Below are 22,062 nucleotides of genomic sequence, written 5' to 3' on the forward strand. Positions count from 1 at the left end.
CTCCGCCTTCCCAGCAGCCCGCCAGCGCTGGTCTCGCAGCGCCTGCCGCTGCCAGGCCTTCGCCCTGTCTGTCCCTCAGCCTGGGCACCGCATTTCCGTGGGTGCCGGCTGTCTCCCTACGCCGCACGGGCGCGGGGCTCGGCAGGCAGCTCCGGCTGGGCGGCCCAGGCCCGCCCGGGCCGTGCCCGCCTGTGAGCGGCGCTGCCGCAGGCCGGCACCCGCCGCGGCCGTTGCCCCGCTGCCTGGCCGCGGCGCGGCCGTTGCCCCGAGCCCGTTAGGGGGCGCTGGGGAGACCCACAGGCCGCGCCGTACGGCGGCCAAAATGGCGGCGTTGGGTGCAGACCGCGCTGCGGCGTGGTAGGGCCCCCGGTCCCCCGCGGGCCGGGCAGCAGAGCGGGCGCGGCTGGCGGTGCGTGGAGGTCCCGGTTTGCTCGGGGCGGCGGCTGAGGGGTCGCTCGGGGCTCGCTTTTCGCGCGTGGCAGCGCCCCCCCCGGGTGCTGGGGGAGGGGCGGCCGAACAGCGGCAGGGCGCTGCGCTCGGGGCCTGGCGCTGAAGCGAGGGCCGCGGCGCCTGCTGGCGGAGGGAGGGAGGGAGGGAGCGAGCTCGGCGCTGCGCAAAAGGCTGTACAGACACCAAGCTGTTCCTCGGTGGCGCCTTCACCGTCCGCGCCCCTCTCCGCTCTTGGCGGCTGCGGTGAGTCAGCGTCGGGCCGCGCCCCGCCTGCCCCCCGCGGTGACTGGGCAGCGCCACCGCTCCTGGTCATGCTCAGGCATGTCGAGCCGCGGCCGGCCGGGGAGCTAAGCCCCGACTTGCCTCTTGGCAGCGCTATATAAGGCCCGGCCCGACTCGGCCCAGAAACCTGCTGCCGGAGCTCGGCGTGTGGGCTGGACAAGGGCACCGAGGTGAGTGGGCAGTGCTGGGAGTGCGGAGCGCTGCGGTGGCCCCGGCCCCGGGGTGCCTCTGCGCTGGGTGGGGGAAACCCGGGTTGTGTGGCTGCGTGCCACGTCCTGAGCTTTTTTCCTCCGCTCAATTGCAGGCAAATGTGCAATACCAAGATGTCCTCCTCTCTTTCGGATGCCGCTTCTGTCACCACTTCGGAGCAAGAGGCGCTGGTCAGTAAAACTGTTGGACGCGGGAGTTTATCGTGGGTTTTGCAGTGTCGATCTGCTAATTCGGAAGAGCTGCTTTGCTCCTCGAGTGATGGCTGGAGAGAAGCCAGGAAATCCGGTGAAGATGGTCCATCTTTGATCCTCTAATTGTGAAGCAAATCTTGGTCATTCGTGTTTGAGTTGAGGGTGATGGTTTAGGTCTAGACTATTTCCTGCAGACCTTTGACGATCGGTTTGCTTTCTTTTAATGAAAAGGATCTTATGGTAAGTATGCCGAAGGTGAAAGCCTATTTATAGCAAGAAGTGACTCAAACCGGCATGTGTGCAATGATGGTTGTAGAAGGGTAAAGCTCAGCAGTGTAGAGTGATAGTCACAGCAGACTGGGAAAAGTTGACATGTTTTTCTTCTTATTTACTTAAGTTATAATATGATGCTGTCTGCTGTCAGATCAGTATGGCAAAAGAACTTTATACTTACAATCGTAGAATTGTCAGGCTTGGAAGGGACCTCAAGGGTTATCATGTCCCTCCATGAGAGCCTCATCCAACCTGGCTTTAAAAACCTCTAGGAATGGGGCTTCTGCCACCCTTCTACTTGAGGGAGGGTTAAACGGCAGGAGAGGCATGGAGGGTAAAAGCATCTGAGCTCGTGGATTTAGTTCTGGATTCAGAGATCTGAAACTCTTCCTTCCTGTGCTTAGCTGGCATTAGTAGTTTAATAAGTTACTGTTTGCTTCCTTTATGATATGATATATATGCCACATGCTGGAAGAAGTGAAGCACCTAGGAACAGGTGAACAGTCATCTAACGTTTTCCACAGCTTGTTTGTTATTATTTGTGATTCTTGACACTTAATCTCGTGTTACTGCCCTGAAACTGAACGTTGGTTTTAGCAGATGCTTGAAATGTAATTCGGGTCCCACTTCACTTAAGCATTTACTTCTTGTCCTGTCCCCCTTCACTTAAGCATTTACTTCTTGTCCTGTCCCCCTGTCCCCCTTCACTTAAGCATTTATTTCTTGTCCCTTTACATTCTGTTCACACTTTTCCTGTGAAGTGTTTTCTTTTCTTTAATACTTTTTCTCTTATTTTAGGGAAGAAATTGGGATAGCTAAGTATTAGCCCGCTCTTAGAACGGTTCTGATATTGTTTTAAGTGGCAATACTAAACCAGCCTGCACTGGGAAACATTAGTGGCTCCGCAGGCGTTTCCTTTGCACTTGTGGCAGTCTCCTGCAATGTTTTCTCATCTGCACTGGCACAGCTGCTTGTGGAACACTGCAGTGAATGGAAGCAGGACAGTGCTCTGGTCAGAAAAAAAAAGGAGGGACAGGACTTATGTTCATTTCGGTTCCTCTACCTTGGAAGTAGTCAGAGACTGGCTGCAGATACAGCTATGTGGGGACAGTGGGTGGGAAGCTGCTGGGGAGGTAGGAGTGATTGAGGTGAGGTGGAAAGGACAGAGGGTGCTTCCCAGCTGAGAAAAGGTCAGAGATAAAAAGCAGCCAGCTGGCAAATTCAAAACTGCAGCCCTAGAAAGTGTCACAGGAAGAGACGAGGAAAAAGGAGGAGCTATGTTTTGCTTCGGGGCTGCAGTCTGGACCTGACAGGCACAGAAATCTTTTTGCCTTCCTCCACTTTGGGAGCCACTGCTAGGACCAAAGGAGTGCAGCTGAATTCCCTAGGACAGAGACCTGTACATGGAACTACCAAAGTAATCCTGTAGCTCCCATTCAGGAGCTGTGTGTACTGGGCTCTGAACTAAGATCTGTGGTGCATGAGATGTTTAGTATGATTTGGTTCATGTGATTTTAACTTTGCCAAGTTAAAAACTTGAATATAGGCTTTAATGTTGCTGTTTGTGCATGGGATTAATAGAGAAGGAGGAAGCCAACCTGCTTAATAAGTGTTTTGTTTGGTCAGTAATTGGTGTTTTTCTTTACACAGGTTAAGCCAAAGCCCCTGCTGCTGAAGGTGTTAAAGCTAGCTGGTGCCGAGAAGGACACTTTTACTATGAAGGAGGTGAGAACTTCTGATTGCTAAAGGCAGATTACAGTGAATAGAGGTAGATTGTTCTTCCATTTGGAGTGAATGGGGGCAGTGTAGTTCACAGCTTACATAGAAGATGCTGAGACAAAGTATTGTTTTTATTCTGCTGATGACTTGTTAGGTGGTGATTAGCAAGTTCCTCAGAATCTGAACAAAATTACCTAGTGGTCAGTACAGTAGCAGATCCTTTGGTGGATCACAGGGTGTTAGGGGTTGGAGATCTTCGAGTCCCACCCCCCTGCCAGAGCAGGAGCGTAGAATCCAGCACAGGTCACACAGGAACACATCCAGACAGGGCTGGAAAGGCTCCAGAGAAGGAGACTCCACAACCCCTCTGGGCAGCCTGCTCCAGTGCGCTGTCACCCTTAGGGTAAAGAAATTCTTCCTCATGCTGAGGTGGAACCTCCTGTGCTGGAGTTTCCATCCATTGCCCCTTGTCCTATCCCAGGGCACAAGTGAGCAGAGGCTGTCCCTTTCTTCCTGACACCCAGCCCTTATATATTTATAGACATTGATTAGATTCCTCTTCTCAGTCTTCTCCTTTCCAGACTAAACAGCCCTGGAGCTTAAGGTAATCAAAGGGAGAAGAGCAAATGCCAAGGAATTTCATGTATTTTCTCTTCAGCTGGAAACAGCAGAACCTAATGTGTGTGTATGTTATTTATTTTACAGGTAATATTCTATCTTGGACAATATATTATGTCTAAGCAATTGTATGATGAAAAACAGCAGCATATTGTACACTGTGCAAATGATCTCCTGGGGGATTTATTTGGAGTAACCAGTTTTTCAGTAAAAGAACACAGGTAAAATGGGACTGTTTTTTATTCTGAGAGTCTGTTTGTGACCTAATGAAGAATAATCAGTATGGTGTGTTAAAAACTCTTTCCACCTTCAACAATGGTAAGCTGTCTTTTCTCATGTCATGTACCTAACTTGCAACATCTCTTTCTTTATCCCCATCTAAGGAGACTATATTCAATGATATCCAGAAATCTGATAGCAGTCAATCAACAAGGTAAGCTAGTGTGGGAAGAGCTTCTGTTTCAGGATATAGCAGTAGGGAAAATAGAACTTACATTAATGCATCTTGTATGTAGTGATCAGATAATGTCAGTCTCTCCATAGCTGGCTGGTTTGGCTTTACACACTACTGTCCAGAGCAATGAGTGAATCAAAGCAAACACTGCTTCTTGTGGGGGGGGGAAAACAAATCTGAAGGGCTTCTGGTTGATTTTTATCAGACTGGAACCAAAACAAGCAGAGTCAGAGCTGAGCACAAGAGGAGTAAATTGCAAAATGAGTCATTTGTTTGTGTTCCTCACAGATACAGCCCTCAACAGCAACAGAATTTGTAATAAGAAAAATGGGTTCTTTTAAACTTGTGTCAGTGATGAAGTCAGAGCAAATGCTTCTTTCTGTTCTTCCTCTTAGTGTTCTGGTTTTAAATCTCCAGGTGGGAGTGCATTTAGAACTGGTCACCCTCAGCTGTACTGAGTCCTGGTTTAAAATGGCTGCACGCTTACAAAGTTAGCTTTCTTGTAACTATGTGGACAGCCACTCCAGAAGTGGAGAATTGTAGCACACTCTCATCTTCCCTGCAGTATACAAATGCTCGGTGGAGCTGTAATTGTTGACTAATAACAAGAACCAGGAGTCCAAACAATGGAAGCCATTTTCTTCTGAAGCCACATTAAGATTCCTTTTGTTTCTGTTTCTTCCCAAAAGGCAAATGTTCAGCTGCTGAAGATGGGAAACATGTTCTCTTTGTTGTCCCTCATTGTTATGCTTGCAAATATGCCTCTCTTGTCTTGAAAGATAATGCTCTGGCAGGGGGGTTGGACTGGATGAGCTTTCAAGGTCCCTTCCAACCCCTAACATGCTGTGATTCTGTGGTAATGTGTTCAGGGTCTGGCTGGTATTAAGCATATATATCTTACAGTTAATCTTTCTTTTCAATTCATCTTCCCCAGAAGGTGACAGCTAATAAAATATCATTTGGAGAGGAAGGAGTATTTTATACTTCCTGCAGAATTCCAGCTAATGCACAGCCTTCATTTGAAAGCACTTAGTAATAAGATTTGGAGCATCTTAGTAGCTGAGGTTTCTTCTCCAGTTTCCCGCTTCAGTAATGTTGCAGGGAAGGTGCTGCACACACCTGCCCAGGGCCATTTTTCCATTGCTGCAAAATGTCTCTGTTTTACATTCTGCTTAGGACTTTGTAAATGCTGTCTGCAGTTAAATTCTCTCTCTTTGTTCTAATGTTTTTGAGCCTCAAATGACTTTTTCTTCAGCTTTGTCTTTTTGGGTTTGGTTTCAGACTCTGCACTTCCTGACACACCTGAGGGTGACAGCAGATTGCATCTCGAGGAAGATAATGTTCTTAAGGTGATTTTTTGTTTGGGTTTTGTTCCTTGTAATAAATTGTTCTGTGATGTAAATCCTCTTCAGTTTTGTGTGATAATGGTTTAGATACCTTTAGGGGAGTCTGGCCTTCACCCCATCATGCTCAAGCTTAGTATTTCTGTTACCCAGGAATCTATGCAAGAGTTGGAAGAGAAGCAGACTTCATCAAACGTGGCCTCACGACCAGCTACATCTTCTAGGAGGAGAAACCACAGTGAATCTGGTATGTGCAGGTGTATGATGCAGAGCTTTCAGTAGCATGGCCACTTAAGGGGGGAGAAAAAAGTGCATTCTGCTGCCTTACTGACTGTGGAAGATGCTGACAAATACCATTCATGTTTCTCTGCTTACCTGACAAAAAATGTTCAGGCTGACAAAAATGGCAGCTGCCTTGCATTGCTCCAGTGTCCTATTCCAGTTTGGGTCTCTAGAACTGATAGTAAGGTGATGGAATAACTTGTTCCACAGACTTGCTGAACTTGTTCACATCAGCAGGACTTAGCAGTTGTTTTGTCTTGAGGACAAGAACGTTTTTTGACTGATGTAGTCAAGCTCCTTTCAGTTCTAGGCAGCCACAAGACTTGACATTCTGTTGGCTCCCTAAAACCAGATTTCATTGGATTTCAATTTGTGACAGACATCAAAGTCCTGGTAGCAACTTGGGATGATTTGGGGTATGTTTAGCTACCTGACCAAGCACTTCTTAAGCACTTTTGCTAACAAAGCACTTCTGAAAACATCTGGTGGCTTAAGCCCCTTTGTCATGGTTATTCAGTAAATCAGTGACAAACACACTTGGAAAACACAGAATGTTTCCTCTGACAGCAAAATTCCAAGCTGGTCAGCGCAGAGCTGAACAAGTTTCTCAATAGAAGTGTTCCCTGCAGTTCTACTTAAACACTGTACTGTGGAAATCTTAACATTAGTTTGTTCCATCACTTCAGTCACTCCCCAGGGAGGTGGTTGGGGCCCAGTCCCTGGAGGCATTCAAGGTGAGGCTCAACAGGGCTCTGGGCAACCTGATCTAGTTGAAGCTGTCCCTGCTGATTGCAGAATGGGTTGGACTGGATGAACCTTCAGAGGTCCCTTCCAACCCAGCCCATTGGATGATTCTGTTCCCTGATGACTTGGTGGTAATTACCTGGGCCGTGCTAACCTCCTGTCCCTGCAGAGAGCTTCCTGTTCCTCAGGGACCATTTTTGAGTTCCTCAGGGTTTTTGGGTTTGTTTTTCTTTTTGTTCATCACAGGCCACTGTCATGTGAGTCAGTCCAGGAATTGTGCTGCATTGATGAGCTCTTTGCACTAAATTAAAAGAACATTTTAATGTTGCAACAAAAACTGGTGAAGGGATGGAAAGCCTTGGTTAACTATCAACAACCTGTGATACTTAGGCACGACCCAGGGCACCTCGAAGGTCCTGTGCTGTGCTTACTTATTGGAGGTCTGATGGTTAACTCTTGCCTTTGCATCCACTCATTAGTTTGTTGCAACCTTAAAAGTTCTTTTAATATAGTGTTTTTATATACACTTCTTTTCTAATTTATAGGAAACCTTCCTTTTAAACCACTATTCTTGTTAAATTGGGATGGTAGCGGCTCCTGTGGAGCCGTTTAGAGAGTGTGTAGAAACCTTGTGGTGGTGGTACAGTATCAGTACAGCATGGAGCCATGACAACTCTAAATGAGGACAACGATGGACAGGAGCAACCCTTGGGCCTGGGGGCACCAAATTTGGTGGGGCTCTCAGAAAGAGAGAGGGGCTGAGCCCAGAAGCACCAAGGGAAAGTGAGAGAAGTCTCAAAGTATGTACAAGTGTTTCGTTCTCTTTTCTTTTACCTTGAAAGATGCAAGGCTTGGAGACTCGTGGATTGTCAGGGTGTGTTTTGCAAGGCAAGGGAGAAGCTGGGCACTAGGGGGGGGGTGCAGAAGGCACCTGTAGGGGGGCAGCAGGCTCTTGCCGAGGTCTGTTGAGCCACCTTGTCAGGCTTGGTGGGAAGTTTTCACTCCACTGCACTTAGAATACCGACTTTGCAACACCTTTTATGATGATGTTGTTTCTTGCCAAACACTCCCAAAAGTCAGTGGAGCTGAATTTTGACTTGCCTACCCATACAGCGCTGTCCCTCTACTCCTTGTGCTGCTGTAGGTGGTTGTTTTGAAACACGATGTATCTAAAAAGCTTCATCTTTTTGCTTTCAAACCAAGCATACTTAATAAGCACAGCTTAAAGCAATTCTTCCCAAGTTCAATTTGTACATAGAAGGCCCTGAAGATTCTCTTGCTACTGTGTGGTGAAAGTCCTAGTGGTTTGGTACAGAAATACAATTGCATGTAGTGAAACTGTTGGCTAAGAAATCTGTTGAGATGTTCAAAACCTGAACCGTGAGGTCCTCTCTGTGTATGTGACCTGGGAGCTGGTTGCTCTGTCTCCCTGCAGGTTCTGGGCTGGATTCAGAAGCCCTCTCAAAGTGTTTTTGTGTCTACTGACTGCAGAGGGAGCTAGGAAAAAATCACATCCTAGCTGTATTTCTTCAAATTAGGGAGGGTTTAATGTGTCCTGTGTAAATACAGTAAAAATGGTGCCAGATCTGCAATTGATTTTACTCCCTGCCATTTACAAGCTGTTCTGCTGGGACAGGTGGGGAAAGCCAGCTCCTGAAGTACTGTTTTCAGGGACATGTCACACTTGCATGCCTCTCAGCATTAATGTCCCTTTCTTAAGCAAATCAGATTTTGGTGCCTTTAGTTTTCCCCTGTACAATAATACTGAATGTCTTTACTTTGCTTGAAGTCCTCTGTAAGTCAATTAAGTTGTAAACTTCTGTTAAGACTATTCAAAAGGCAGCATTGCATAGATGTTTTGGGTTTTTTGGAGTAATAAATCTTCTTGGATGTGTGTGTCCAGAAGAAAATTCTTCAGATGATCTGCAGAGCGACAGAAGGAAACGCCACAAGTCAGACAGCATTTCCTTGACCTTTGATGAAAGTCTCTCCTGGTGTGTAGTCAGTGGTCTGTGCCGGGAAAGAAGCAATAGCAGTGATTCTACAGATTCTCTTTCCATTCCTGTAAGTGAAAAATGCATCCTTTTTTTATGGTTTTGGGGTTGTTGGGTTTTGTTTTTTTTTGCACATATGCCACAGCCAGCTGGCAGCCAGGCACTAGGGATCCCCAGGGATCAGTGCTGGGCACCACCCGGTTCAATATCTTTATTGATGATCTGGATGAGGGCATTGAGTCCATCATCAGTAAGTTTGCAGATGACACCAAGCTGGGGGCAGGAGTTGATCTGTTAGAGGGTAGGAGAGCTCTGCAGAGGGACCTTGCCAGGCTGGGCAGATGGGCAGAGGCCAAGGGCAGGAGATTGAACACATCCAAGTGCCAGGTTCTACACATTGGCCACAACAACCCCATGCAGTGCTACAGGCTGGGGTCAGAGTGGCTGAGAGCAGCCAGGCAGAGAGGGACTTGGGGGTACTGGTTGACAGTAGCTGAACATGAGCCTGCAGTGTGCCCAGGTGGCCAAGAAGGCAAATGGCATCCTGGCTTGCATGAGAAATAGTGTGGCCAGCAGGAGCAGGGAGGTCATTCAGCACTGGTTAGGCCACACCTTGAGTCCTGTGTCCAGTTCTGGGCTCCTCAATTTACAAAGGATGGAACACGTCCAGAGGAGGGCAAGGAGGCTGGGGAGGGGTCTGGAGCACAGCCCTGTGAGGAGAGGCTGAGGGAGCTGGGGTTGCTTAGCCTGGAGAAGAGGAGGCTCAGGGGAGACCTTATTGCTCTCTACAACTACCTGAAGGGAGGTTGTAGCCAGGTGGGGGTTGGTCTCTTCTCCCAGGCACCCAGCCCCAGAACAAGAGGACACAGTCTCAAGCTCTACCAGGGGAAATGTAGGCTGAAGGTGAGGAGAAAGTTCTCAGAAGGAGAGATTTGCCATTGGGATGTGCTGCCCAGGGAGGTGGTGGAGTCACCATCACTGGAGGTGTTCAAAAAGGGATTGGACATGGCACTTGGAGCCATGGTTTAGTTGTCAGGAGGTGTTGGGTGACAGGTTGGACTTGATGATCTCTGAGGTCTTTTCCAACCTTACTGATTCTATGATTCTTAAACCATCCTGTCCTTAATTAAAAGCTGCAGTGCCTTCAGCAGTGTCTGAGGACAGAAAAGAAGTTGAAAGGGGAGTTGGTGTGTGGGTGGAGTTGGGTCTTTCATCCATCTGCTGATAAAAGCTGAAAGAATTTCTTTTCAAGGATTAATTTTGATTTATTCTTTTAAAACCAAGGATGTCTTCCTGCTTGGCACAGTATTGAGGGGAAAAAAAAAAGTCAGATGTAATTTGTGTTTTAGTAGAAGTATCTCTTGGAATGCTGAGAGAAGAAATGCAGTGACAGACAGTCCACAGCTTGGGATAATTGGTAGCTCCAAGAGAACTTTAGCAGCTGCCCTGAGGAGAAGCTGTATTCATTTTCCAAGCCTTTACTGGGTTTTAATTTTCTGCAAGGCCTGAGGCAAATTAATTTGTGGTTAGATCTAAGTCACAAAGAGCTAATTTAGCAGTTTCTGGTCACAGACTGTATTCTGAATTGACAGAACTTGGCCTGCATCTGCACTTCTGTTCCATAATTCAACTTAAGGTTAGCGAAGTTGGGACTAGAGAATGCAATGACACACAGGCAAAAGCTATCTACTTGCATCTGTTCTTCCACTTTCAGGAGAGCCTCTGTGAAGTAGTAGAATCATAGAATCAACCAGGTTGGAGATCATCAAGTCCAACCTATTACCTAACACCTCCTGACAACCTCCTTGCTCCAAATGCCACATCCAAGCCTTTTTTGAACACCTCCAGGGACAGGGCTCCACCACCTCCCTGGGCAGCACATTCCAATGGCCAATTACTCTTTCTGGGAAGAACTTTCTCCTCACCTCCAGCCTAAACTTCCCCTGGTGCAGCTTGAGACTGTGTCCTCTTGTTCTGGTGCTGGTTGCCTGGGAGAAGAGACCAACCCCCACCTGTCTATAACCTCCTTTCAGGAAGCTGTAGAGAGCAATAAGGTCTTCCCTGAGCCTCCTCTTTTCCAGGCTAAACAACTCCAGCCACTGCAGTCTTCAACATGGCTGTTGGTTGACTGCAGCCTCCTACTACAGAGCCAACCAAAGGATTTCAGATCTGGCTTTGGTTTTGGCTACCTCTGATTTCATTTGTCTCAGGTGCTCTGCCTGACAGCAGCTGTGATGTTACTGCTTTCATAGCCAGTTAAACTGTGGGGATGAGTTTTGTCTTACAGGTTATCAGTAATGGTTATGGCAGTGGACTGGTGAGGTTAAATGTATCTTTTCTTCTTGTTTTTCAGGATCTTGATGCCAGTTCATTAAGTGAAAATTCTGACTGGTTTGACCACAGTTCTGTTTCAGACCAGTTCAGTGTGGAGTTTGAAGTTGAGTCTATTTATTCAGAAGACTACAGCCATAATGACGAAGGACAGGAGCTCACAGATGAAGATGATGAGGTACATTTGGGGTTTGTTTGGGGTGTTTTTTTGACTGAAGAGGTGGTGAGAGTGGGAAGGAAATGTCTTAGAATCATAGAATGGCTTGGGTTGGAAGGAATCTTAAAGATCATCTCGTTCTACCCCCATGGCCATGGGTAGGGACACCTCTTACTAGACCACGTTGCCCAAGGCCCCATCATCCAACCTGCTTTTCAATCCTTCTAGGGTTGGAGCCTCCACAGGTTCTCTGGGCAGCTTGTTGCAGTGCCTCAGCACCCTCATGGTGTCTAAATCTAGCTTCTTCCAGTGTGAAGCCATTGTCCCTTGTCACTACATGTCTTGATACAAAAAATCCCTCTCCAGCTATCCTGTAGGTTCCTTTCAAATACTGGAGGCAGCTCTAAGGTCTCCCTGCAGCTTTCTCTTCTCCAGCCTGAACAACCCCAACTCTCTCAGCCTGTCTTCCTAGGAGAGGTGCTCCAGCCTTCTGCTCATCTTTGTGGCCCTCCAATTTACAGGAATGCCTCACACTGAGATTCCAACAGAAGTAGCAACTCTGCAGTTTAATTCAGGACTCCCTGTGCTGTGTCACAAACTGCACCCAGTCATTCTGTAAACCGAACTAGGTGCCTGTGCACTCTTACACACCCACCTGGCAGTAGCTGGGATGGTGCTAAGCCTTTCTACAGGCTCTGAAACAGGCTCCCGACAGCCTGAGAAACTGTGAGTAACTTCACTCACTAGCTGCTGGAGTTAATGGCAGTGTGTATGCTTGAGTCTGCTGCTGCATTTTTACTTGCAGATGTATGTGTGGAGCTTTGACAACACTTCTCATACACTTGCTTAGTAACTCCTTGCAGGGGGGTACTGCTGAATCATTTGTCTCCATCAATCTAAATGTTTCATAGAGATGCTGAAACATAGGTTTAGAAGTTTTCATTAGTAGGCAAGAAGACAACAAAATTGTGATCCTGATCTGGGTCAGGGTAATCCCAGGCACTGATACAGGCTGAGCAGGGACTGGCTTGAGAACAGCCCTGAGGAAGAGGACTTGGGGGTGCTGGGGGATGAGAAGCTCAACAGGAGCCAGCAGTGAGCACTTGCAGCACAGGATCCGGCTGGCTCTCTGGGCTGCAGCAAGAGAAGCAGAGCCAGCAGGGTGATGAAGGTGATTCTTCCCCTCTGCTCCACTCTGCTGAGACCACACCTGGAGTACTGTGTCCAGTTCTGGAGCCTCTATTACAAGAAGGTATCCAGAGTGGACACCAGGTGGAGGTGCTGGAAGGTGTCCAGAGAAAGGGTCACAAGGATGATCAGAGGGCTGGTATTCCTCTTGTATGGAGACAGACTGAGAGAGTTGGGGTTGCTCAGTCTGGAGAAGAGAAAGCACTGAAGAGACTTTATTGTGGCCTTCCAGTATCTGAAGGGGGCTACAAGAAAGCTGGGGAGGGACTTTTGAGGGAGTCAGGGAGTGATAGAACTGGGGGAATGGAGCAAAATGAGAAGTGGGTAGATTCAGACTGGATGTTAGGAAGAAGTTCTTCCCCATGAGGATGGTGAGAGACTGGCACAGGTTGCCCAGGGAGGTGGTGGAAGCCTCATCCCTGGAGGTGTTGAAGGCCGGGCTGGATGTGGCTGTGGGCAACCTGTTGTAGTGTGAGGTGCAGGGGGGGTGGAATTAGATGATCCTTGAGGTCCCTTCCAACCCTAACAATTTTGTGATTCAGTGTCCAGATGGCTTTTGAATAGTGTGTCCTGATGTTGAGATAGAACCTCCTGTGTTCCAATTTGTGCCAGCTGCCTTGTGCCCTGTCACTGGACACCCCTCAGAAGACCCTGGCTGTGCCTTGTTCAGCACCCTCCTTTTGGGTATTTATGCACACCAACAATGCACACAAACATGCTGCCTCTTCTTCAGGTTGAATGGTCCCAGCTCTCAGCCTTTCTTCATGTGAAAGCTCCTCCAATCCCTTAAATATCCTGGTGGCCTGTTGCTGCTCTTCCACTCTCCAGTGGCTCCATCTCCCTCAACATACTGAGAGCCCAGAGCTGGGGAGTGCTGCAGCTGTGGCACAGGGGATGGATCACCTCTGTTCTTGAGAGCAGTACCTTCTGTCTACCTACTCTGCATTTTTCTTCAGGCTGTTACAGATGTGAGCTGAATTCTTTTCCCTCAAACCAGTCATCAGATTCTGTGGAGTGAGAAGAACGAACACACATGTGCCTCTTGTGACATCTGAATAAAAGCCTTACCAGAATTTAACCAGATAGCAGATTTTGAATTGAATGCCCCAAGCCAATGACATTAATCATAGAATTGTCAGGGTTGGAAGGGACCTCAGGGATCATCCAGTTCCAACCCCCTTGTCATGGGCAGGGACACCTCACACTGGATCAGGTTGCTCAGAGCCACATCCACATTAATTCTTTCCTTTATTGAAACCAGGTCTATCAGCTGACTATTTACCAGGATGAAGACAGTGATGCTGATTCATTTGATGAGGACCCAGAGATCTCTCTAGCTGTGAGTAAAAACCTTGACTGGCAAAGATTGTTAGCTGGGTGAAGTGACAGTGGGACAAGGAGCATAGAATCCAGTCACTGGTAGCAGTAGAATTCATCTATTTTTAAGTGGTTTTTTTCAGAACTAAATGGACATTTTCTTGTTTGCCTGATGACTTCATTATTAAGGAACCTTCACAGGCTCACAGGAAGTTAGAGGTTGGAAGGGACCTCTGGAGATCTTTTTTGAATCCAACCCCGCTCTCAGAGCAGGAGCATAGAATCCAGCACAGGTCACACAGGAACACATCCAGACAGGGCTGGAAAGGCTCCAGAGAAAGAGACTCCACAACCTCTCTGGACAGCCTGCTCCGGGGCTCTGGGACCCTCACAGTCAAGAAGTTCCTCCTCATGTTGAGGTGGAACCTCCTGTGCTGGAGTTTATATCCACTGCCCCTTGTCCTATCCCAGGGTGCAACTGAGCAGAGCCTGTCCCCTCCCCTCTTGACCCCCAGCTGTCAGGTATTGATAGATATTGATCAGATCCCCTCTCACTCTTCTCCTCTCCAGACTAAACAGCCCCAGGGCTCTCAGCTTCTCCTCACCAGGCAGTGCTGCAGTCCCTTCAGCATCCTTGTAGCCCTCCCTTGAACTCTCTCCAGTAGATTCCTGCTGCTCTTGAACTGGGGAGCCCAGAACTGGATGCAGTATTCCAGGTGGGGCCTCACTAGGGCAGAGCAGAGGGGGAGGAGAACCTCCCTTGATCTGCTTAATCTTCTAACCCCAGGGTCCTATTGGCCTTCTTGGCCACCTGGGACTCAAACAACACGTGCCTGGAATTTTCTAAGTAAATTTTAGTTTGGTTTGGGATTTTCTGTGTCTGTTCCCCGTACAGCATGCATTATTTGTCGTTAAAAATGCAGTGTCTGGTTAATTGAGGTAGTGGTTTCTCACTGATGCAGTTTCACGGCTGGTGTTTCGCATTCCCTACCACTGCTGTGTCAGGCTGCCCTCTCGCGGCCGTTCTGCGCACCAGCAGTTCAGAATCCCACAGGTTAAATCTCCCTTCAGCCCCTGCCCAGTTCCCATTTTGGAAGTCTTTTGTTGAAAATAATGGGCGTGGTGAGCTTTTTGTGAGAAGCTTTTCATGAGGTTATCTGGTTTAGTTTAGAATCACAGAATTGTCAGGGTTGGAAGGGACCTCAAGGATCAGCCAGTTCCAACCCCCCTGCCATGGGCCAGGATACCTCACACTAGATCAGGGTGCCCAGAGCCACATCCAGCCTGGCTTTAAAAACTTCCAGGCATGAGGCTTCCACCACCTCCCTGGGCAACCTGTGCCAGTCTCTTACCACCCTCATGGGGAAGAACTTCTTCCTAACATCCAATCAGAATCTACCCTGCTGTAGCTTGGATCTATTCCCCCCAGTTCTATCACTCCCTGACACCCTCAAAAGTCCCTCCTCAGCTTTCTTGTAGCCCCATTCAGATACTGGAAGGCTACAATAAAGTCTCCTTGGAGCCTTCTGTTCTCCAGACTGCACAACCCCAACTCTCTCAGTCTGCCCCCATAAGAGAGGTGCTCCAGCCTTCTGCTCATCCTCATGGCCCTTCTTCAAGTTTGCCTAAGAACCAGTAAATGATGTTTGTTCTGTTTCTTATACACCTCACATATCTGCTGCAAAAAGAAAAGAAAACCAGAGAGTCTTTTTAAAGTCAAGGCTATTTTCACAGATTCACAGATTGTTAGGGGCTGGAAGGGACCTTGAAAGCTCATCCATTCCAACCCCCCTGCCAGAGCAGGAGCACCTAGAGCAGATCACACAGGAACACATCCAGGTGGGTTTTGAATATCTCCTGAGAGGGAGACTCCACAACCCCCCTGGGGCAACCTCTTCCAGCTGAACAAAACTGTAAAGTGGGACAAAACACTGAAGGGAATTTTTAAAGTACCAAGTTAACTATCTTGGTTTGGACAGTAATAAATTGTTGATGATCTCTGAATCCTTGAGTTGTAAGCATTCAAAGCAGCTTAAGTTGTTCCAACCTTTAATTCACTAAAGGATTATTGGAAGTGTCCCAAATGCAGCGAAATGAACCCTCCGCTTCCACGGCACTGCCACAGATGCTGGGCCCTTCGTGAGGACTGGCTCCCAGAGGAAAAGAGGGACAAAGTGGAAAAGAGCAAGACAGAAAGTTCCTCCCCTCTAGAGTCTGAAGGTTTTGATGTGCCTGACGGCAAGAAAGTGCAAACAACCGAAGAGAAGGAACCAGCTGCGGAGGAGAACAAGGACAAAGCAGCGCAAATCTCCGAGTCCCAGGAAAGCCAAGATTATTCCCAGCCCTCGACATCCAGCAGCGTGTTTTGTAGCAGTCAGGAGGACTATAAGGAACCTGAGAAGAGGGAAGTGCTAGACAAAGAGGAAAGCACAGAATCCAGTCTGCCTGTGAGCAGCATAGAGCCCTGTGTCATCTGTCAGAGCAGACCCAAGAACGGCTGCATAGTCCACGGCAAAACAGGACACCTCATGTCTTGCTTCACCTGTGCCAGGAAGCTGAAGAAGAGGAACAAGCCCTGTCCGGTGTGCAGGCAGCCCATCCAAATGATTGTACTAACTTATTTTAGTTAGGTGGAAAGCAGCAAAAGCCTTTTCACAGACTGCTGAAGAGAAGAAGATGCTATTTTTGTATGCTGATTGGAACAAATGAATATTTTGGGTCTCTCTTAACGTTTGGTGTGGAAAGTAATGGCTGAAAGAAATGCACTGGAGTGAGGAGGGTAGCTTGGTATTCAGAAGTCAAGTTGAAGGTTCAATAGAAATAAGTCATTTCCTGTAAGCTGCCTGCCTCTCCAATAGGTTGATGTTGCATACAAGTTAGTGAGATTTGTTTTCCTGGATTAAACAAACACATTAAAACCCCAAATTCAATTGTTAGGAGAGGAGAGAGACACGTGGAAGAGTTCATTCATGTGAGTTCCTCCTCTTAAGACAACGAAAATTCTTCATATTCCAGTGGCATTTGCTTGGCAAAGATACCAGGCTCTGAATAAGTCAATAAAATAAGCAAACAGAATCTTGTCTCACTCATTCCCAAAACTTCAGTTCCTGCAAGTAACCAAAGGCTGAGGGAGATCTTAAAATCAAGTGGGGAAAGATGTGATAGAAAATCCTTTAGGGTTTGGGAAATGGGGAAGGGTGCTGTGTGTCTCTTTCTTTTTAGTGTACATGGTCACTGTGTGTGTCCTGAGAAGTCATTGATCCAAGTTCAGTCTTAACAGTTGTTCTCTCAAATGTCTTGATACAAACTGGCTCTTAAATGCTGTGTAGGTTTGGAAGTCTGTACTATCTACATGATGATTTTAGCAGTATGAGGAGAGGCTTGAACAGACAAGAGAAAGGAAGGAGCAGCAGTGTGATGTTAAGTCAGGCAATAGTAGGGGACAGCCTTACTCTTTCTCTCTGCAATTGTTTCTGATGTCAGCAGTGTAGCATGCAGCTTCCTCCCTACATTCAGTGAAATCAACATAGTAAGAAAACAAAAGTTCAGCTCCATCTGCAGGAACCAGTGAGCTCTGCAGTTCTAGTTCACACAGACACTCTAACTTCAGTAGTGTTCCCAGTTTCTGCTGTTTCCATCACAAGAATTCTTACTGCAACGTGTTTGGCTAACTCCAGATTGTTCTCCAGTTGTCCTGTCCTGCTATCAGCTCTTGCCTCCTTTCTCTATTTTGTCCAAAACTTCGTGAAACTTAGCAGTTCCTTTTACGAAGGAGTCTGCTAACTGACTCACTTCTGTGGTGTGTTCAGCACAGGTGGCATGAGTGTATTTTTTAAGTTCAGCTATCTTCAGGATACAGTTAGAGGGCTCATCTGAGCTGCTCTTTAGAGAGTTTCCGTACCAGTGAGTTGTGTCTATTCCTTCATACAACTAGATACAAGAAGTGTCTTGTTTTCAGCACCTTTTAATTTTGTAGGTAGTGGCTGATCAGCTGCCCAATAATGTCAAGTAACTAGGCAAGGGAGTGCCAAGAATGGAGATGAAGCCTAAATGCAGGTATTGTGCTGTTACCTCCTGCAGGCCAAGGTTAAATAGCCTCTTTAACTCCACCAGTACAGAACCATAGATGAAGCCAGATGACCTTTAAAGGTCCTTTCCAACCCAAAGAATTCGAAATGTTGATGCCTGTGTGCTAATGCAAAGACCTTGGCTGCTGTAATCACCTTCTTGTTGGAGCTGAAATAGTGGCTCTGGTATAAAGTGTCTGTGAACCAGGCATCCAAACACCTGGAAGATCAGGCAATACCTAGACAAGGACCTACAGCTGTAGAGGAGAGACTTGGCCTGCAAAGAATTGCCTTCATAGGTGGAGACTGAATTATCAGAATCAGTCATGTTTTGTTTGTACACTTGAGCTAATTCTGAGAAATACTAAAAGATCTGAGTTGGGCCAGAGTGCATTTCAGCTAAACAAAATGTAAGTGCCACTGCTGGGTGTTCCTTCACATTCTTACTTGCAAATTGCTTGCCCTTTGCAATTGGTAAAGGGATGGCAGGTAGCTGGAAGCTCTTGGAAGTTCTTTTGTCAGCAGAAGTTTTTTTTGTGGGGGACTTGATAAACCTTGAGCCCAAGGTAGAGAAGTCCTCTGGGCAGATGTTTACACTGTTCAGGGAGGGATGCTTCTCTTAGGTGGCTGCCTGCCTTCATTCACACTGCTGCTGATTGATTGTTCTGATTTTTGGTTTGGTTGGTTTGATAAACTTTTAATAGTGCAGTGAAGCTTGCAGAGAGGCTCTTCCATTGTACCCCAGATCAGAACCAAGCAAGTGGTTGGTGTCAATCTGGAATCTGTAGCTGAGAGAGAGTTGTAGACATGTTCAGGAGCAACACTGATATAACAGGGACTGTACTTAGGAAGCTTTGCCTGGTACATTGTCTCCCGTTTCTTAATGCTCTTACAGTTTGATACCTTTTTTACAGTCCCTGGTGGCTGTGTAACTGCAGTTCTGGGAGAGCAGCTGTTCTTACCTAGCTCCTCCTGGGACAAGTTGTACCATCCCACTCTTGGCATTCCCTTCCAATCAGCCCCCTGAAGTGGCCTCTATTTAAAAAGCAAGACTACAGCTTATAAAGGGCAACACGTGGCCAGAGCCACGATCCCTGCTGTTCCCCGTTGCTCGGCTTTGGGATTTGTCTTCAAAACCAATTTAATCTCCTAAGTAACACCTCCTGCTTTGGCAAAAGCTAGACTGAGAGCATACAGCAGAGTGAATTTTTGCTTTTGGGATCTAAAATTGTACCAGCCTGGCATGTTCTCTGTTGTGCAGAATAGCCCTGGAGTTACCCTCCACTTCACATGGTGCTGAGGAAATGCCTAATGCTGATTGCTGCCTCTGTGGCCAAACTGCTGTGTCAGAGTGAATCCTCCTTTTGAATTATGTTTTCTGGCTTAATACAATTTTAATAACTCCCAGGAAAACTTTAGGGTTTGCTCTCTTTTTGCTCCACTCAGTGTGTCTTTAAGGGAGTGATGAGTGTTGGTGTCCGTTCCAGTCCCTACAGGAGATGCTGGCAGGCAAGAGCACTCCAGAGGGTTTGGGGGGTGCACTGCAGCCCCAACCCCAAGGCCAGGATGGGCCCTTGATCTGAAAGGCTGAAGTCTCTGGGTCTGCCTCTGTGCTGCTGTCTGTGCTCAGTGTGTGTAGGGTAGGTGGTGACCACCCTGGCGTTCATCACCCTGCGCTTTCCACCCTCTAAAACATGTTTCTGGCCTCGGGCAGCAGCACAGGAATTCAGCCAAAACCTTGGTACAGAAGCTGAGAATTGTCCTTCCTTGGTGAAGTCTTGTGAGATTCTTAACTTAATATAGCACAGATTTTAATTTATTGCAGTTTGTAAATATTTCTTGTGCTTACAGTTAGTGGTTTTGAGCTTTAATTTATTGAAGTAGTCTCTTGGGTGGTACGTGTGTAGATAACAGGAATGTGCAGACTTGGTGAATCACAGTCACAAGAACAAATATTTAAGGAACTAGCATTTAAAGATTCCGATTCTATCCAGAGAGGCATTGATGTCTTTTGAGGTTGGTTTGGTTGTTGGTTTTTTTCCCTTCTGTAACAACATTTAATAACTAGAGATGGAGGCTGGTGCAGCATCAGCAGAGTGAAAACGTTTTTGATGGTGTTGGATTTTCCTTTGGCATGCTTTTGCAATCTTCTGAGTACAGCCAAGGAGCTAAACTGGCTGCTTTGTGGCGCTGGTTACATTGGAGGTGATGAGAAGTTTCAGTGTTAATTTGCAAGGGGTGGTAATGATTTCTGTGACCAAGACAGTTGAAGGGCTGGCTGGATGCTGACAAACTGTGACAGTAGAGTTCTCAAGAATGGTCTTTGTCGATGCCTTCGTGCAGGTCAGGTAGGTGTTAGGTGCAGATGCTCCAAGAACTCCATTTATTCTTTTTCATAAAGTACAATAAACCTATTCTTGGATTTAAATATTATTCTTTCCCCACTGTGTAGCTATTCATGAGTATTGAAATTCAGCTCCTGACCCAAGGAAGCAAAGTGAAACACTCCAGGCAGAAGGCAAAATTGTTTCTTTTCCAAGGGCTCCAGGTGTGGAGTAATAAAATGTTTGAGAACCTACAGTGCTGGAGTCTTCAATTTGGATTGATTGGTTGTGAAATCTGCTGCTTTCCTCCTTTAATAACCTTGCCCAGCATTGCTGACCATGCCAAACATCCACCTTACCAAGATGCTGCTTGTTGCTGAGCACAGCAACCCTTGGCTGCTTCAGTGTTGCTGATGAGCACACTGGAAGAGACTTGTAGCCCCTGTGCAGGGGGGGCTGTGGCTACCACATCCATTGGCAGGTGGAGTTAGGCTTAAAAATGCTTCAAAATGTTAGCCACTGAAAAGCTTACTTCAGTCTAACAGCATGGTACAGCTTTTGTCACCAAGTTCTGCTTGCTGTGAATTTAAATGTCACTGTCTCCAAGGTGCTTGGGCTTGGGTATGAAGCCAGGGGAAAGGCTTCAAGCATATTTCTCCCCTTACAGGCTAGCATGAGGCAAAAAAAATGTCCTTATTATTTACTGTCAGCAAAAAAAACCCCAACTGTGTCAGAAAACTGTGCTCTTAAAAAAGAGAGAGCAGACAATTATGAGAAGCATGATGCACCTGGACAAACTGAAATTAATAGTGGGTTAATAGGTGAAGAAACTTTCTTCCCCCTCTTAACCTAAAGCTGCTGCTGTGTTAGGGCAGAAGTTTCTCATTCTAAAGCAGTTAATTAACTCAGTGTGTTAACTAACTTGCCACAAGACTTGCAGCAAGATAGAAACCTTCATAGAGGATGCATCTTTTTACTGTGCAGCACTTGGCCTAAGAGGGGATATTGGCTGTGGTGCTTCCCTGTGGGAAGGAGCTTTGAGGGGCACCTGTAGGTGACTGGCAGCAGGGCACTGCTCATACCTGTGCCACAGTACCAGCAGGTGGAAGCAGGCTGTGTCTGTAGGGTCCCCTCTGTACTTCCTAAAGCACATTATGCAGTGTGTTTCTAGTCTTCATGTCTGCCAGCCTGCACAAGGATGCATCCAGCTCCCAAGGCCAGTGCTCTGCAACCCCAGCTGGCCGGTGGGTGTCTGCTGTGGGGAGTCTCCTCCCTGACTGCTGGAATTCCCCAGCTTGTTTGTACCCAAGTCAAAGTCTTCTCCTGAGTGACTTGTCCTTTAAAGGTTGCACAAACAATGGAAAGGGGAAAAAAAACCCAAACAACTGAAACCTTGTCTTAAGCTGTCTTTCAACAATACATTGCACTTAGCCCACAACTAAAATAATGCTTTAGCTAATTGCTGCTTTTTACTTAGCACAGATGCACTGAAAGCTTCCAGTGAAGGCCTCTCTGTAGTGTGTATCTCTATTGTACCTGTAACACTGGTGGGTGATACTTCAAAAGGTATTGTCTCCCCTTCTGAGTAGGTGTTGCTTTCACTTAACAGCCTGATTCTGAAGGGACAGTTCCTGAACCTAACAAACAGCTTTCCCCAGAGCAGAGCCTTTACTTTCCTGTGTGACTGCACCTAGCTGTGACAACTCTTAGGGGGAAGGGAGGGTTAGGGGGAAGTGAAATCCCTATGCAATGTTGCCACTGTTCCAAGGTGAAGATGCTTTCAAGGACTTGTGGTGGTGCCTACTACACATAGTGCCACAGCCAGTAACCATCAGAATACAAATAGCTACTCAAATTGCACAGAGCATAGATCCTCTTAGGAGCAGAAGAGTTACTGTGTGTAATGGCCTTTGTCTTTCTGTTCTCAGTTTTTCCTTTTCTGAGGAAACTGAATACTATGTTGCATTGGGAAAAAAAAGCTTTAATAAAGATTTGTTTCTATACTCCTTGGTGCTCTTTTTTGTTGTCATCTCTTGGCTTGGTAAAGCTCCTGCTGCTTGGTTCTCAGACAGATCTTTATTCTGTGAGCCAGCATTTTCTTGAGTGTGGTTTGGTTTG

General features: G+C 47.0%; 1 protein-coding gene across 3 annotated transcripts; it reads left to right on the forward strand.

The window, feature by feature from the left end:
• Positions 1-310: 310 nt before the first annotated feature.
• MDM2 (MDM2 proto-oncogene) lies at positions 311-21,947 on the forward strand. Of its 3 annotated transcripts, XM_068160965.1 has the most exons (12): positions 311-409; positions 824-902; positions 1,037-1,112; positions 3,057-3,131; positions 3,831-3,964; positions 4,127-4,176; positions 5,479-5,546; positions 5,694-5,787; positions 8,470-8,630; positions 10,914-11,069; positions 13,498-13,575; positions 15,617-21,947. In XM_068160965.1, the coding sequence occupies exons 3-12, from the start codon at positions 1,041-1,043 to the stop codon at positions 16,181-16,183; spliced, it is 1,455 nt and encodes a 484-aa protein (XP_068017066.1). In that variant the 5' UTR covers positions 311-409; positions 824-902; positions 1,037-1,040; the 3' UTR covers positions 16,184-21,947. The 3 variants fall into 3 exon arrangements, with proteins under 3 accessions (XP_068017066.1, XP_068017067.1, XP_068017069.1); XM_068160966.1 differs by lacking the exon at positions 824-902; XM_068160968.1 differs by lacking the exons at positions 311-409; positions 824-902; positions 1,037-1,112 and adding an exon at positions 1,123-1,373.
• The last annotated feature ends 115 nt before the right edge of the window (positions 21,948-22,062 follow it).

Source organism: Melanerpes formicivorus, unplaced genomic scaffold, assembly GCF_026170545.1.
Source record: "Melanerpes formicivorus ecotype bairdi unplaced genomic scaffold, bMelFor1.0.p_v2 SCAF_54, whole genome shotgun sequence".
NCBI classification, from domain to species: Eukaryota; Metazoa; Chordata; class Aves; order Piciformes; family Picidae; genus Melanerpes; species Melanerpes formicivorus.

Coding starts and splice junctions, on each gene's coding strand:
- MDM2 (XM_068160965.1), top strand. CDS start 1,041: ATGTGCAATACCAAGATGTCCTCCTCTCTTTCGGATGCCGCTTCTGTC. Junction 1,113..3,056: donor CTTCGGAGCAAGAGGCGCTG/GTCAGTAAAACT, acceptor TTCTTTACACAG/GTTAAGCCAAAGCCCCTGCT. Junction 5,547..5,693: donor AGGAAGATAATGTTCTTAAG/GTGATTTTTTGT, acceptor TCTGTTACCCAG/GAATCTATGCAAGAGTTGGA.